Source organism: Mycteria americana, chromosome 5 (assembly GCF_035582795.1).
Source record: "Mycteria americana isolate JAX WOST 10 ecotype Jacksonville Zoo and Gardens chromosome 5, USCA_MyAme_1.0, whole genome shotgun sequence".
Lineage (NCBI taxonomy): Eukaryota > Metazoa > Chordata > Aves > Ciconiiformes > Ciconiidae > Mycteria > Mycteria americana.
In genome coordinates, this window is record NC_134369.1 from 16,655,372 (window position 1) to 16,671,895 (window position 16,524).

Here is a 16,524-nt window from a genome sequence, read left to right on the forward strand (position 1 = left end):
AAGGATAAAAAGACAGACAAAAATAATTTTGCCTAAAATGTTTGAAATGTTTTCTGCAATGCAGTTTAAGCCCAAACCCAATTATTTATACTGCATTGTGAATATAAACGTATAAATGCTTGGCTTCGCTTCCCATTTGCCCATATTTACAATATGTTTTTCAATATTTTTCTTGCAAAATATGTTTTCAAAGGCATTCAATGTTACAAGTGATGGAATAGCAGCCCCAATGACCTCTAATGACCAAAAACCCTAGCAGGAACAACAGCCAAGTCTTTGTCATTAAGCCCCCTCACTAAGATAAGTCTAAGAAGGCATGAAACAAGAGGGAGTAAGTCAAAATGTTCTGAATTAAAAAAATAACACCTTATTTCAAAAGGCCAAGACTCTGTATTTGTAATTCTCAATGCAAAGCATCTCATGATTATCACACCACAAAGCGAGCTGGCAAGTTTTGACCCAACAGACACAACACTATTTAAAAGAGACAGGAGGAAGAAGGCATGAATTTGACAGAGCAAGAACTTATTGCAGGATCCTAAGCAGGAGACTGAAATAGGTATTATCAACCACTTCATGTTTAATACTGAACAAGCATATAGAATATGCTGTCCTTTCTATTTTATTGGAGCTAGACAGAACAAGATCAGCATAAGCATGTTTCCCTGGGCTATTATCGCATCTTCATTTCATTACTTCAATAGCTTCCCAATCTTAAACAAACACACCCAAAAAACAAACTCAAAGAACAAAGACAACTGACTTATTTCATGTCAGCTTTTTGCTTAAACCACTGCAAATTCTGTTGGGAATTTCTTTGTATGCAGCAGATGCACACAGAGCTGAACCATTCAAATGATTCGTGGCCTCATTAACCTAACTTTATTGTTATTTAGTTACAACACCAAGCTTCTCACTTCCTGCTATTCTAAAGATAACATCTGCCAAATCTGGGCTTTCTTGTCAGAGAGAAAATTCAATGTTTTCAGGGGACAAAACAGCCTCAGCTCTGCCTGAGTTTCAGCTGCTGTCACTCACTGAGATGCCAGAGGCACTGTGGGTCACAACTTGTGTGAGAAACCCATGTCCTCCCCAGCTGATAAAGATGAGCTGAAATACACGCGGCCCATCACTACAAGGAGAACCACACAGCCTCTTATCAAGGACGTATGAAGCATGCTCACAGAAGAAAGAGGGAAACAGTGTTGCCAGCCAAGATGCAATTTCCCATTGTTTGAAGATTCATGGAATACACACTGCAAAGCAGACTGAGTCTGCATCTCCGATAATCCTGAGCTCCAGATTTTCAACCTCTTGCTAGGTTTTGACCATGGATTTTTTTAAAAAAAAAAAAAAAAGATATTATTTTATTCCTAGCTAGTAGGTCAAGGTGAAGTCGGTCTGTCGATATTTTTTATTATATATTTTATTATATATAATATTTTATTATATATTTTTCAAATGTACATTACCCACTTCAGTATCATACAGTCATAGGGTACAGGTGACACACCAGAGATGCCTGGCATGTGTGGACAGTTGTTCTTAAATTAACGTGTTCTTTTCTGAAAGGCCTGTTAGTCAACAGAATGCAAGAGAGATGGGTATTAAGTTATTTACAGAACCAGGACATGGAGTCCTCATTACTTTTTATAAGAATAAGCATATTTCACAGTTTTAGCCTGCATAACTAATGAGTCCTCTCAACAGGATGTTCTTTTAGACCTTTAGTTTCTCTGAGATGCTATAGCAGTAACTGCCTTTTCATTTCTTATGAGATTGAAAAAGAGACTTAAGTTGGAACACTTAATGCTGTCACTGCACTTCAAAGATACATTACTTCATCCTCTTTTTGAACTCTCCCAGTAATACTTCTGCTGTATAGCACCTTCCTCTATTAGAAATCCCTTTTATAGAAATAAGACTATTCTCAGAGAGACACGATCAAAATACTCCGAGGTCATACGATATTCAACAGGTCAGGTAATTAACAGGAATGTCAGCTAAGTTAGTATTAGCAAGATAAATAACAACAGTACTCAAGCAATGATGCTCAATACAAGTGAAAATAAACTACTTGCACCACTTTTCTACAATCATAGCACATAAAACTCAGAGATCATTTGCTTAAGTATTTAACTACCTAATTAACAGTATGGTCAGCAGTGTGGAAGTATTTCAGCCTTCTTGACTATAGTTAATACCACACTTTGCAAGTCAAAATTTAGTGTAAATTTGCAAACCAACTGAGTACTTGCCAAAACAAAAATCAGAATGATGGTTTACGAAGCTCTAAAGTCTTCCGAGACCTAGCTAAACTGCTCTTTATGGATCATTAAGATAAAATCTGTGCGGCTTTCCAAGTGCCTGGATCTACTAACATGGATTTAAAAGTGCAGTGGAAATACACATGCACCAATGCTACTGAATTTTTGGGGAAAGATTAGGAAATATGTAATCCATTTTGGGCTAAAGGTCAAAGACAAAATGAAACTAAAAGATTTTTCAAAATATATTTCAGTCCCAAACCATGCAGTTTACCATTTAAAACTTCAACCAGTTCATCATTTAGGCTGGGTTCTGCATGTCACTGTCTCCTGACTGTGGGGAGCTGCAGAATCAAGTCTTTTGTGTTTCAGCATCTAAGAAAATTTAGGACTGTTACCAACCATCTGTTAAGCCCACACCACTCAGCAGTACTAATTAAATGAACTGCCATATCTTAATCATATCTATCACAGCAAATTATAAGTTACAGAAATAGTGGCACAAAGGCAAGAGGCATTTTGAGACCTGAACAAGCACTCAGGTTAGGTGAAGTGGCATGTGGGTACCTAACTCAGTAAGACATTTTTACACCCACACCCCACAGCGCCTTCCATGCTTGGTCACTTTTGCAAGTTCACTTGCCTGAATGCCCATGTAAAGCCAGGCACAGGTCACTGCAGCACTTGGGTATTCTGCAGTTTCATCAACAACTGAGTTGTGAAGCTGGTTTTGAAACAGGGGTCAAGGCTGGGAAGAACAGAAGTTGCTCCTTGTGGCCAAAAAGTCACACCACCTTCTCTTCCAGGAAAGAAAAATCCTCGAGGTTGAGGACCCCCTGGAACTAGCACTGCTCAGAAAATACAGAAGAGTGCACGAGGCTGTCAGCTCATATTCACACTTGGTGAAAAAAGAATTAGCTGCCATCTCACACTCCATTTTTGAACACCTGCAAACAAATGCTAAACCAGCAGGACACCTCCTTCTGGCTATCAGTGTTTTGCCTCGTGCTTGCACTCTCTCTTTCTCCAGAAGCACTACTTCAGTGAAGAGACCCCTTGGAAACCCCCACGTTTCCTAACACCTATAAGAACACTTGTAAAGTAGCTGCACAATATAGGTGCCAAATCATCAGTTGCAAATCCATCTCATCTGCCTTAGTCTCCAGCAGCTGCAAAATTAAAAATAACTGTCACAGGCAAACCATGACTGAAGATGAGAATGTTTGTTCATTTATTTCAGGCTGATAATGGTGTCACTGTTGACATGTTTGGGCTCTGAAAGGAGCACTAATGAGGAAATGGACAAAATTATAAAGGCAGAATATGGAACATTCTAAAATAGGAATAGGAAAATTACCCTCCTTTTAAATTTACATGGAAAATCTGACTAGCCATGACAAAATAATATGCTTATTTGGCTCTTTGGGATGAATTCCTGTTAACTACAAGCAGAGCAATCATTTGAAGTAGCATTTTCAGCTCTTAAAAATTGTTTGTCACCCTGACCAAATGAGACTATTTTATCAGGTATCAAAATTATATGCCATCATTGCCTCCTCGTGACTTGAGGAAGACATGGTGAATAAGGAATGGAATAGTATGACTGTAGAATTTACTCTCCCAGTTTTGGTGACTTCCTGGCAAACCCTGACATTTACAAGACACTTTCAAGTTCACAGAAAAGGAGCCTTCTGCAAGAATGAGAAATTACATTTTACCTAGTGTAGCAGCAGTATTACCTATGTACCATGTGTATTTTTGCTACTGTGTGGTCTCTAAAACCACTAAAATACAATTCTATTTTGTGAACCAAACACGGGGTGGGGAGCGTGCACAAAGACTGCTGTGGAATCCACTTGCTTCATTCATGAAAACAGCAGTAGTTGCTATGTAGCTAAACGTTGCAAGGGAGCTATTTGGGAAGGAGAAGGTGTTATTTTCATTACTTGAATCCCTGTGCATTAGTCACATATTTGTCAGATTTCCTCTATTACTAATTAGCCATGTAGTCAAACCTTGGATAACCCAAGGTCAGTCCTGCCTCTTGGGGCTGCAAGCCAGGTTTCTTAAATCACTGGCATGGTAAAGAGCTATCAGTGCAACCGAAATGTCCAAATAATTTCTGAGCTACAGCTTCCCACCACTGTGCCACAGGGAACAGATACCTCTGAAAGGGCCAGGTTCACTGAAAGGCTACCTGACATCCAGGAGCAGGAAAACAGCCAACTTTCAATTATCTGCATCCAACCATGAAAAGCATCTCTGGAGGCCTCTGGATAAACATGCTTCTAAAATATACAGAATTAAATGCTGCTAAACAGAAAAGCATCAGGCATACTTTAAGTTGATCTACACACTCACAGGTACATTTAATGATCTTATGAGGCATTACAACCTAGCAAAGGCTTGCATATTCAGACCTGGCTGAGGAGTGGCCATTGACCATGTGCCCCTTCAAACTGGATCCCTGCCAGGTCTGTAAAGAGCCCAGACAGAGATATGGCTACGGATTGCAGAGGGGAAATTCTCCTGCTGCCCTGCAGCCAACGAAGGTAACCCTCAGGGCTGCACTAACCCCTGAGGCTATGCCCTCTGCACAGGGAGCAAATCCAGTGCAAGGTTTGCACTCAGCCTCAGTCTAAACTGAAACCATAAATATAAACCCTAAATATGAAATCATATTAATATAAATACAGCTCATCACTGGGATTACATGGGACTACACTATTTTTGGGACATTGCTACATGCCAGGATAACACAGGAACTGACATTTGGACCACAGCATAACACAGACGATTAAATAAAAACTTGCCATGGAAGCGGTTTTTCACAGTCACTTCTGAGAGGATGTTCTGACCACTGTAACATATTTCACCTTTTTAGTTTTGTCACTGAACTTAATTATTGCATCTGAAGAGCAGAAATACTTCTAAAACCGGTCAGAAATAAGCAGGATCATCACTGATATCCACTTACTATGCATTCAGAGTTGAAGGAGAACCTTGGTTTAAGATGACAAGGCCTTTAAGGTACTAGACTTTTGGTCAAGTTTGTGTCAGTCATTTGTTAGCTACATTTGGGTATGACTGTCCCAGAAGGAAGAAGCTATGTAAGAATTAATTTTAAGAGCTTTATGGAGAATAACCAAGATTTGCATACACTGCTTAAGTGCTCATGCAAATGTTCCTCATTCTCAGGATTGTAACATGCATGCTGGAAGCCTCGCTATGTCACTTCAGCTATTTGTCTCGAATCTGGCAAAGATACACAAAGTATATGCCTCTTGGAAATTACATATTCCGCCTCTCTACCCAAAAGAAAGTGCTGTGTTTTCAACTATCACATTTACACAAAGTTTTTACATGTTTCAGACACAAAGCCAGTATATTTCCTTCTTCTTAGTCATCTTTATGATGCCTATTTCAACCTCATGTGATAAAGATAGAAAGCAGAGCAAATTTGGTAGAATGATTCTCAGACAAGAAATGCCTTGCTGGTTTATCAGGAAAGTGAAGCACCCTTTGTGCTTTTTACAAACCTATTTCCCCCCTTCTCTTTTGTTGCTGCTGTTCTGAACCAACCCACTGATAAAGACAGAGGATTTGTGCATGCTGAAGGCTGAAGTCTTTTACTTATTTACAGACCACTGCTCCTTTTGTGCAATGCAGCTTGCGGTACTCTGAAGAAACATCCACTACTCTGAATGATTACAGACTCCATCCTCTTTCTGTCGGGCACTGACTTGCACAAGATAGCCAGTCGTTCCATTTTGATTACCATGAAGAACAGCATCACCAGTACATGACAGGAAAGCTGAGACTATCCTTAAGATGACTTTGTTTTATCAAGATCATAACATGGCTAAATACTCTATGCAAAGTGCTAGCCTAAGTCCGGAAGAGGAACCATAAATGATCCTGAACAAGAGACGCTCAACTTTAAGGCGGCATCCAGGCAATGCCAATATAAAACTAAAGCAATTTTGAGAAAACACAAGGACACCAAGAAGACGACACCAAATTCACGAGGGTCAGACCAGATGAGTTTTAAAGGAATGCCTGATTACTATTACCCTCACAAAAATATTAGAGAAATTAATTGCTTAACATCCAGCTCAAAAGCTCAACTGTACTTTTACTGAAACAATTAAATGGGCCATCTTATGTTCTCTGTAAAGGCAGTAACCTGCCTTAATCAGAACCTCAGATTGTTCCAGAGTGCCCCGCAGAGAAATTTGCTCGCCCCCTGTTCAGAAGTGATCCCTCTTACTGCAGCTCATTTGTCACTGAATGGTTTCTTACAAACACCAGTATGAACTTCCCTGTCACTTCTCTGTCACTCTGACTGTCCAAAATACACAGAATAACACACCTGAACTTTTCAACAGTGAATCACAACTGATACAACTTGGAAGATCATCAAGTACAGCTACACTCAAGACTTTTTGGTGAGCAGGGTGGATAAGTAGTCCTGAGATTAAAGAATGCAGGGAGGTTGAAGTTATTTAGCAGTTCCCTTGGAACCCAGCATATTAAGAAAGGCCTTGAGAATTTATCTTACTCTGAGAATCACTCAGACCCTTCTGATAAAGAGCAATAGGGAGTGAGACAACTAAGAGCTATTTTACCCCCTCCTTAAAACAGCTACAAATTGGTGGAATCTCAGAACCAGACCCATAAATACTTAAAAATACTTTCCACTATATTCTATATTAGCAGTCACTGCTTAGCCTTCTATTGAAAGAGGAATGAACATGATTTTAATTTAAGTATTAATATTTTAAATTGTTGTAATATGGAGAGAAAAAAACTAAGTTATTGCACTGTAGTCCTGGAACATGAATGAAAAAGACAAATGACATCCAAAAGTTATTCCTTTACATCTGTTTTCACACCTTTGTGCATGTACAGATACGCATGTAAGTGGTCCACAAATCTGGGTCAATACATCATGCACATCTATAAAATGATCCAGTTGCTTCCTCTCAGGGTTAAACTAATAAAGCAACTGCCTGGGTATGCCTGGTTCTGACATTAGAATTAGCATAAATAGCTTACAATTATGTAATGGAGGGGCTGCAATCTGGACGGAAAGTAAGAAGCAATTGAGGAGTATTACCATATAATCATCCTGCATCACCAGAATATGAAGAGAATAAAAATTTGAAAAGGAATACACAAAGCCAGCAATCAGTCTGATACACCATAAGAAGCCTGATTATCATCCACTGTGATGGAATTCAGACTGCCTTAAGAACTCAAGAAGTTGGGCCCCCAAAGACATGGTGTACAAAAAATGAATAATCTTAAAATAACTCTAAAAATCTTGGCTGAAATCACAGATTCCATGCAAGTGTCACACATCTCATTTACCATGAAAGCGTACACCAGAAACATTCCAGAGCAGTAAGACAACTAACATGCACCATCCATGTTTTAAAGCTGCCAGACACAGGTTCACTAGTTCTGAAAGAGATCAAGCCTTGAAGTTATACTTACAGTTATAAATTGTTGATGGCAGCTGACTAGATTAGAAGTGCGTGAAGTTCATTTCCAGTGAGACTTATTTGGCACAGTTCCATGGGGGCTTTTTATCTATTGCTCTTGCTAGGGACAGCCTAATAGCTGAAATCCAGCTCTTCTGAGCCATGGAACAGCTTTAAAAATAAAATAAAATAAAAAATACAAAGACAGATAGATCATTGCACCATGCAATCCAAACTTAACTTTCCCATTGTATACTAATGTGTCACAATTTTTTGCACTGCTTTGTCAGCAATTTCCTTCAGCATAGTTTCTCTATATTTAGGGATAGAGAACGTACCTATTAGATCTACCTGAAGCTGAGGGGAAAAGACTGAATTAGATGGAAGCCATTTCTGGTTAGCATTTGCTTGCTTAAATTAAGGGAACAAAAACTTTTTTTTGAACTTCTGCATCTAGAAATGCCTTTCATTTTTGCATGTCATGTACAGAATACCAAATGGAGGCATGTCATACTATAGAAGGCATTTATTCATCAAGTTACAGCTTTGCAGTACTGTGGTATCGTCAACATTTTACTGTCTTGGCCAAGTGTTTAACAGCTTACAACATGATTCAAACTTGACTTCAAGCTTGATTCTTCTATCCAACACTAGTGCAGCTTAGTAGGCTATTTTACAGTGCTATATGACAGACTGGAAACCAGCTCTTCACAGGATAAAATACTTGCTTTGTGCCTGGCTTTTCTTCTGTGGGGCCAGTACCCAAGAAAACAAGTCATCCCACCAGATAAAGCAGAGAAACTGGACATCAGACAAGCTGTATCTACAGAGTTCTCGCCTATATAATCCCTCCCATACCTGTGCTACACTTTTGTAAGTAGGTCACAAAATTTTGACTTAGAATTTTTGCTTAGGTTTTAGGGCTGGGGGGGAGGAGCACATATCCTAAGACTTTACAGTGGACAGTAAAACAAGCTTTCAGCCAGCCAAGGAGTGTGGATCTAGAACACCCTGCTAACAGAGGAAATGAAAAAGCTGTCTAATTCATGGCCACACGGACCCCAACAAATGTGTAATGAGGGTAGGATGGAGTGCCCACAGCAGCATGGAGTGCCCACAGCAGCATGGAGTGTGGCATGGTGACTCAAGCAGGACCTCACGGTTTTAGCTCCCTCAGACCCACCACACAGTTTGTTCAGCACTCTCAGCTGTGGAGCCTGCAGGCTCAGCATCTCCAGCAGACAAAGTCCTGTTGATTTCTGCTGCCCTTGCACCAAATATCCAACTGAGTATCTTCCGACTGAACTCCAGGTATAAAGAAGGCATAAGTACATTTACTATCATTATTTTGTAGGTGACTACACTGCCGTACTTTGATACCTCAAGCTGAGCTATCAAAAACAGTCCTGAAATTCTCTAATCCTTCTACTCTTACAGAGATCACCAGTTGTGGACATATGCTTCCTAAGGATTAGGGTGAAACTCAGCACATTCATTTGTAGTCAAGACAATTACCAGGTTTAAGCTCCAGCCCTGGGGACTTAAATGAATGCACAAAGTCCCTGTAATAATACAAGTTCATCGTTCTTGGGCTTTAACTGCTCACACTGAATTTGCAAGTCAGCATCAGGCAGAAGCAACCAAAAGGTCTTTGCAGAGGGAAACAATCCTCAAAGTCAGAAAGCAGCAGCTTCACAAACCATAAGAAAGCTAATAACTGTAAACGTACAGAAATAACACAGCCTCTGAAGCAGGATACTTCAAAATGAGGTACATCTCATACTTCAAAGGAGTTAAAGAGCATCCATTTCAATTATGATACTTTAATGGTAGCTACCCTAATTACCTAGAGAGAAAACAAAAACAAACTCTTGTTCGATTTTCAATTTCTGGCATTTAATTTGCTTGCTGGGGAATCCCTTTGCTTAATAGGTATTTATGCTATTTTCCTTGCAAGGAACACGTTGCCATGGAGTACCCATCATAGGCATTAGTAAGTGATTCTGCCTTTCTGCTTCCCTCTTTTTCTTCTGCCTTTTTGAACTCCACATCCTTCACTGGAGGAACTGCATCTTACTACGTGTTAGCCTTAACCTTTTGCTAGATGTTCAGGCCAAACTATAGTGAGCTGTGATCATATTTGTTTTGATTTCAGTGAATGGTCTCATTCAAAAGCTGCTCTTAAAAGTCTTTCCCCATTTTTCATTGGCACTTTGCTTTGACAGAATGGAGTTTCCTTTCCTTCGAGTGAGAAGGTGGCAGATGGGAGAAGGAGGAGGATCAAAGCAGACAGAGAAGTATTGCACAAAACTCATGCTGAACTTGTCAACAGAACAAGATTTCTTTACTACAGTGCTTAAAAAAAAAAATAAAGTGGCTGCTTCTTTATTCATCAAATCTACAAGGGCCACACAGTAGCATTCAGGCTTTTTTATTTTAGGGTATCCAGAATTTACCTAGGAAGAATCTTGCCTTGCAGTTAACTCAATCAACAGTGTACTATCGAGACTGAAGGAATCTGAGTGACAGCAAACCATCATACTGCTCCTGCTGTAAATGACAGACAACACAAGGCTTGGATGTAAGCAGAAAATATTTGGATTCCTGCCTCCTTTCATTAGTAGTTGACAAAATGACTCTCAGGGGGGGAAAAAAAAAAAGCTTAAAAATAGGGTGAGTGGTCTTAGAACAGCAAGGATATCAAATCCCGATACCTTTAACATTTTTTCCCTTTTGGGCCTACAGAAAAAAATGCACATGAGCATTAAGGTTATGACTGGCTAGATGCACCCAAAAAAGCAGCATAGGCTAACAACCCTGATTACATCTCCATTCTGGCACAGGGAGACAGGGAAACTTGCAGCTGCCTTCTTCCTGCCTGGCATTCCTCTATAGGAGAGGAACGGGAGAACTGTACTACTGGGACTAAAGGAAGACTCCAGGTTAAATAAGCATGTTTAAAAGTTGCCTCCAATATGGATCCTTTCATTATCCACCAAAAAGTCCTGTAATAGAGGAGACTAAAGTCACATTCAGTAACCACAAAACAGACAGTGAGAGAGCCGTCCAACAAGCCATGGTAGGGCACAGAGATTAGTGAGACTTTTCCCCTCCTCTGTACAAAAGTAACATAAACTACTTACTTTTCTTGTCTAAGCAAACATCTACTTCTAGGAAAAGGCCAGAATTACCCATGCACTGGGTCTACATCATAGAGAATCAGCAAGTGCTACAAATTTGTCATACATAGCACATGATCCTGCACGTTCAATGTGAAGCATGCATTAACATGATGAATTCATATGCAACTGTGATTTCTGAAATAATCCCATTCGGCGAGGTCAGTTACAGAACTCCCCTTGAAGTAAAGGTCACAGATTTGATATACTATATTACATCAGCAGGGAACAGTAACAAATTATGAATTATTCCTATAAAAACTAGGGAGCAATTTATTTTACGGGAGTTGCAAGTAAGCATTTATTAAATCAGTATCACAAAAAATACACGTTGGCAAGTGTAACAGCTACAAAGATTCTGTTAATACAGCAAAATTCAGCAGGCTACACTGCAAAACAGTCCTTAGCCCTTGAGCATACATACATCTTTCACCATTGACACATCACACACCAAGTGTCCCATATGTTCATTTAGGAGTAAAATGTGTTGCAGGGCTTTAAGAGATACACTTTTCATCTCATTCAATTTAAAAAGACCTTGAAATGTTTGGAACTGAAAAAAAACAGTACAAGAGAAAGCACACATGAGGAAGCAGTTCAGGAGAAATAAACAGGAAGTCTGTAAGCCAAAGCAAACATACCTTTCAAGCCAAGTGAGCTCCCTACTTACAATTAAACTACTATATGGATTTGTGTTGCTTGTCATCCTACCCATTACCTGAGATGTCTCAGCTCAGCAACATAGCAGCTGGTGTCACTGAAAATCAAAGGCATAAAGATGACAACCTCCAGTTTAATATCTTCCACACTTACAGCAAAACATCTGCTTACTTGTTCAATCTCTCGGCAACTCAGATTTGTCACCAAGGTCACCATGGGTTAAATATGTTTTAAAAATAATAGCAAAATACCTGAAGAAGGGGAAGGGGAGATGATTAATGATGTATCTTAATAGAAGAATTTCCCCATGTTTTATTAAGTTGTTGTTCTGAGCATCATCGACAAGGGAAAAAAAAGAAAGCTCATCAGGTTCAGAATCCTTTCTATTCAGAATTTTTGAGTGGCAGACGTTCTTTCCTATAGAGAAAAATGGAAACTGAAATCTTCTAGCCATGTATGTCCTTCACTCATCAGAAAAGGATTGCATCTTGCAGTACCGAACATCTCATTGGCAGCGATACTCTGGGGGATACAGAACAGCCTGATTCTCTTTTACAAGATAAGAGAAAATTTGAGAACAGCTTATAGATTTTTAAGTCACTAGCACTACAGGTCACATAATATCAAAACTCTGAGAATCTGCTACCTTTTGCGAAGTTCCCCAGAGGAACCCAGGTCTGGGAAGGCCAAAGGAAGGGCCACAGAAAACACTGGCAGTCACTCTCACAGCTGGTATAAGCATCAGAAATTTCACTGTGGTACAGCATCATGTGAGATGGCTGAAGGTATTTAAAAAAAAAAAAAACCAAAACCAAAAACAAAAAAACAAACCAAAAAGAAGGAGGTGTACGATGGTTGTAACTTCACACTCACAGAACAGCACAACAGTTTGACCTCTTCCACCTGTTGCCTTGGGATAGTGCTCCCCATCACAACTGCTTTATAGTAATCTAGTAATTTGTTCCAATACAAGGCTACAGAGTAGGGTTATAGTATGATGTTAAATCTGCACTAAAGAGAGAGTGAAGAGAGCAAACCTATAACATGAATTCCTGGCATCATGTGAAGGCCTTCCTAGAAAACACTGAATTTAGCAAATCAGTGCTATAATATATATAAGCAATGTTTAAGCCAGAATCAATAAATCATATATTATCTCCTCAAGGTAATTATTCCATTAGATTTGGAGAGGGGAGGAGTATTTAGGCCAGAACACTTATTAAGCTAGGGAAAACGTCACTATCCTGGGGGGGGGGAGAATCTATCAAGAAAGACTTAGCATACTGTTTTTTTAAAATCTCTACAGTTTTGGGGAGTTTTGTTGCGGTTGTTGTTGGTTAGGTTTCTTTGTTTTTAAGAACACTGACAGGTGTGCTACCATCTTTAGCAAGTTTAGAGCTATGACTATCAAATACATAGGTAATACAGGCATTTTACTCCTTAAAGACTGATGGGCACCAAGACCTTTATAATGTAGCAGTAGTCTCTCACTTCATTCAGCTTCCTGCTAACTACAGTCATGTTTGAAACTGTGCCATAAACAACTATAACATGCTTGACCTGATTCCTGTTTGATTTACTTCATCAGCATGAATATATCAACCCTTCTCACTGTTCCACAAGAAATGTTAAATGTGCTGTGTTAAATGTCTCTTAAAGCCCTGTTCAGTACAGCTTTCAGTCCTTCTCACTTTCTCACTGTTTAAATAAGCCCAACAATCTAAAAATAAAATGAGGCAAAGACATTTCTCAGAAATAATAAAAGTCACGGTTTAGCCTGGTTGCTCCTCAGAGACTCTGCAAAAAGCACAATAGTGGAACAAGTCTCAAAAGCATTTTTTATTTTAATTACTTTGTTACCTCCCTTCCATAAAGAAGTGCTTGAGTGAAACAAGTTCAAAAAGCAAAGACAAGTAAAGGGTAATTTTTACAAAGATGCCAACTTTTCATCTCTGGTTTGACTTTTTTTCCCTAATATTTTTTAAATACTCACCTCTCTAAAGCCAATGGTTTTTAATAAAAAAGCTTTATTTTTACCCTGAAAGCTTGCTCCAGGCTTGCAAGCTTTAATGGTTTCTTCTTTGTTATTAGTAAGTAAAACAATCTTGCTTGTCAGCTAATACCTCTGGATTTTCTCCACTACAATTTCCACTACCTTCAAGTTCAAAGTCCTAATTCCTAAAGTGAAGAAAGAGGATCTGCCCTTATGGAAAGCTAGAGGAACAATTCCCCATCTACCTTGGTTTACAAAAGCTTCAAGAAGCCTGCTTTGATGCATGCATTTAGTCCTGTGCAATTACAGCCATGCAAGGGATACGTGTATTGTCCCAGAAGTGTCCCTGTTTCATCACCAGCCTTGCAGTATTTCATATGTATCCTTACAACATCATCTCTCAGACCTATGTCACTGTCAGCACCTCTGCTTTCAGCCTTAGTTTTTAAAAGATTCTTCTGACCTTCATAACTAAAAGAGAGCACTTGGAGAATGTGACCAAAACGCATTGTAAAATCCAAAAACCGGGCAGCAAAGATGACTTTGAAATGTGTGTTTGTGAAAAACCCCAACTCATGGTCAAGCCAATCTCAAAAGTTAAAAAAATCCCTACTTCAGATGTTTTTATTAAGCAGAAAGCTACCTAGAGTATTTAAGATGGTGTAAGACAAACAAAAATAAAAAATCAGAAGAAAAAAGCTTCAGAGATTATTAATTTCTACTGTGGTCACAAGCTAGGTCACACATATTTATTTGTGCACTGACAGACAAATTTCATACTGCTCCATAAAGGAGCTGGATAGCAAGTATACACAAACATGTGGCTGTCAACCCAAGGCTGTACAGCAAAATATTCACTCCTGGAGAGCCACAAATCCCACAGCACGGTAAGGGCACTCCTCACACCAGCTTTCTAAATATAAACCACCTTTCCCTCCTGTCAACCCTTAAGTTGCAAAATTTCTACTCAATTATATACTTAGAAATTTAAGTGTTGAGGTTGTTACATGTACAGAACCCAGAATTATCAGCACAGCTTACTTAGGCATTGCTCAGTAGGACAGTACCGAAGCCTTAATTTGTTGCACTTCCAAGTGCTTTCAGCTGCTTTGCTGGCCTTGTGCTTTTACTTCGGTGAGCATCTCTCCTACATGCTCTAGATGACTCCCCGAAGCCAGCTATTTGTCCTTCCTTTTATTTCATTTTATAGCCAACAAACACTTAATCTTTCTTTGGTGAGCAAGGGTAACTATTTTTGTTACTCCTGTTTGCTTCCTTGAAAATTAAGATAAATATGCCTTAGATATATTGCATCTATTTTTCTTCTACTTTAAAGTAATTGCTCCACTTGAAGCCTGTGAGTAAACAAATACAATAAAATCTGATTTGTTTTCTAAATACTTAGTATCTGTCCGGTGAACCCGCTGAGAAAGGATTGCATGCATCTGTACTGCAGCTCCTACTCTTAAGAGTCTTCCCATCCTCCATAATTTTACAAAACCAGGTGGAAGGACTTTTCCTTTTCACCAATATCTGCAAGCAAGAGCTCTCTACTCATTCTGCTTCAACTGAAATTCTTGTTTGGTAGCATTCGCTGGTTGTTTGCTAGCTTTCTATGACAATTATCTCCTCTAACTGCCAGTCATAGTTCCAGCTTGATGATTTTAGCTGTCACCAGAGGTTAATATTGCATGCTTGCCTCTTACCCATCTTTTGTAAGGTTCTTGACACAGCAGAATTATCCCTGTAGATGTGATATGGTGTCTTGCAGGAAACACAATGATAATTTGTGCAGAAGAGCTCAACTCTAGACAAACTATAAGCTGACATCATGGTGATATGTAAAGTTCAATTAAAAATTTTACAAGAACTGTGAGCTTTTTATACAGAAAAATAACAGCTTTTTAACTTCAGAGCCTAACCAGCTCTGTATCTGGTAATGACAGGAAACCACACTGTAAACAATATGACAAGCATTGCATTATTATCTGTCTATATGCTAAATGATATAAAATAAGATAGACACACACACCCCAAGATTAATTATATTTTAAAATTGCCTCTCTGAGGGGAAGGAAGGTGATTGCAACTATTATTAGTTGCAATGCAGTATTAAAAAAAAATAAAATAAAATAAAAAACAAGCCACAACCACCACAAACCACCGACCAGGTCCCATTACACTAGGCAGTGCTAAAATACACTAAGAGATAGTTTTTATTCCAAAGATTTCACAATCTAAATTGACAAGCCACACAGAGAAAAGAGGAAGATTAACAAAGCATTCTGCAGAGTCAAATCACCCAAAACATGCATCAATACAGTGACAAAGCCTGGAAGAGAAGGTAGTTGTAAAATTTAGACTTCATTTCAGTCATCAAAGATGCAGGCCAGCCAGATCTTACCCTAAACTGTGGAGTTTCTTTCTAGGGGGTCGATGCAATCCCACTTTTTCTTGTGGATCTAATTAGCTTTTCACAGCAAAATATCCTCCCTTTCCTATAACCAGCAGCCACTGACTTCAGACAATTTGGTTGATACAAAACTTTTTTTAGCCCCATCAGAAAGCTTTTCCAAATGCTCAAATTAGCATTTCCTCATTTCTCTCATCACCTTACACCCCCAAATTCATAAAATAATTGGCAGCTTGGCTTTCCATTAGCCCTTGGAAAAGAAGCTCAAAGAGATCAGAGGATCAGATTTTGTGAGGGTAACTTGCTGAAAACAACAAAAAAAATCAGACATTTGAAATTAATTTGCAGCTTCTATCTTACCAGAGGAACAATTAGTTTGCCTGGAGCATGAAACAGTCTACAGAAAAGTAACACAAAGCAAAAAGACATTTGAGCAGCACTGTTAGGGCTCACTGTATCTAAACATGACAGCAAAACTGTGATGTCAGATCTGTATCTAGCTCTGTGGAAAGCACTCAGACAGGTG

At 39.0% G+C, this 16,524-nt stretch overlaps 1 protein-coding gene across 9 annotated transcripts in view; it reads right to left on the reverse strand.

Annotated features, from left to right (window-relative positions):
- SERGEF (secretion regulating guanine nucleotide exchange factor) overlaps positions 1–16,524 on the reverse strand; it is a 161,811-nt gene that overhangs the window by 45,630 nt on the left and 99,657 nt on the right. The window contains exon 11 of one of the 9 annotated variants that reach the window (XM_075502276.1): positions 7,829–7,924. The exons of the other annotated variants lie outside the window; for them this stretch is intronic. Within the exon in view, the coding sequence (XP_075358391.1) occupies positions 7,875–7,924 (50 nt within the window). The 3' untranslated portion in view covers positions 7,829–7,874. Of the gene's footprint in view, positions 1–7,828; positions 7,925–16,524 lie in introns of those variants that run through there. 9 annotated transcript variants of the gene reach the window in all.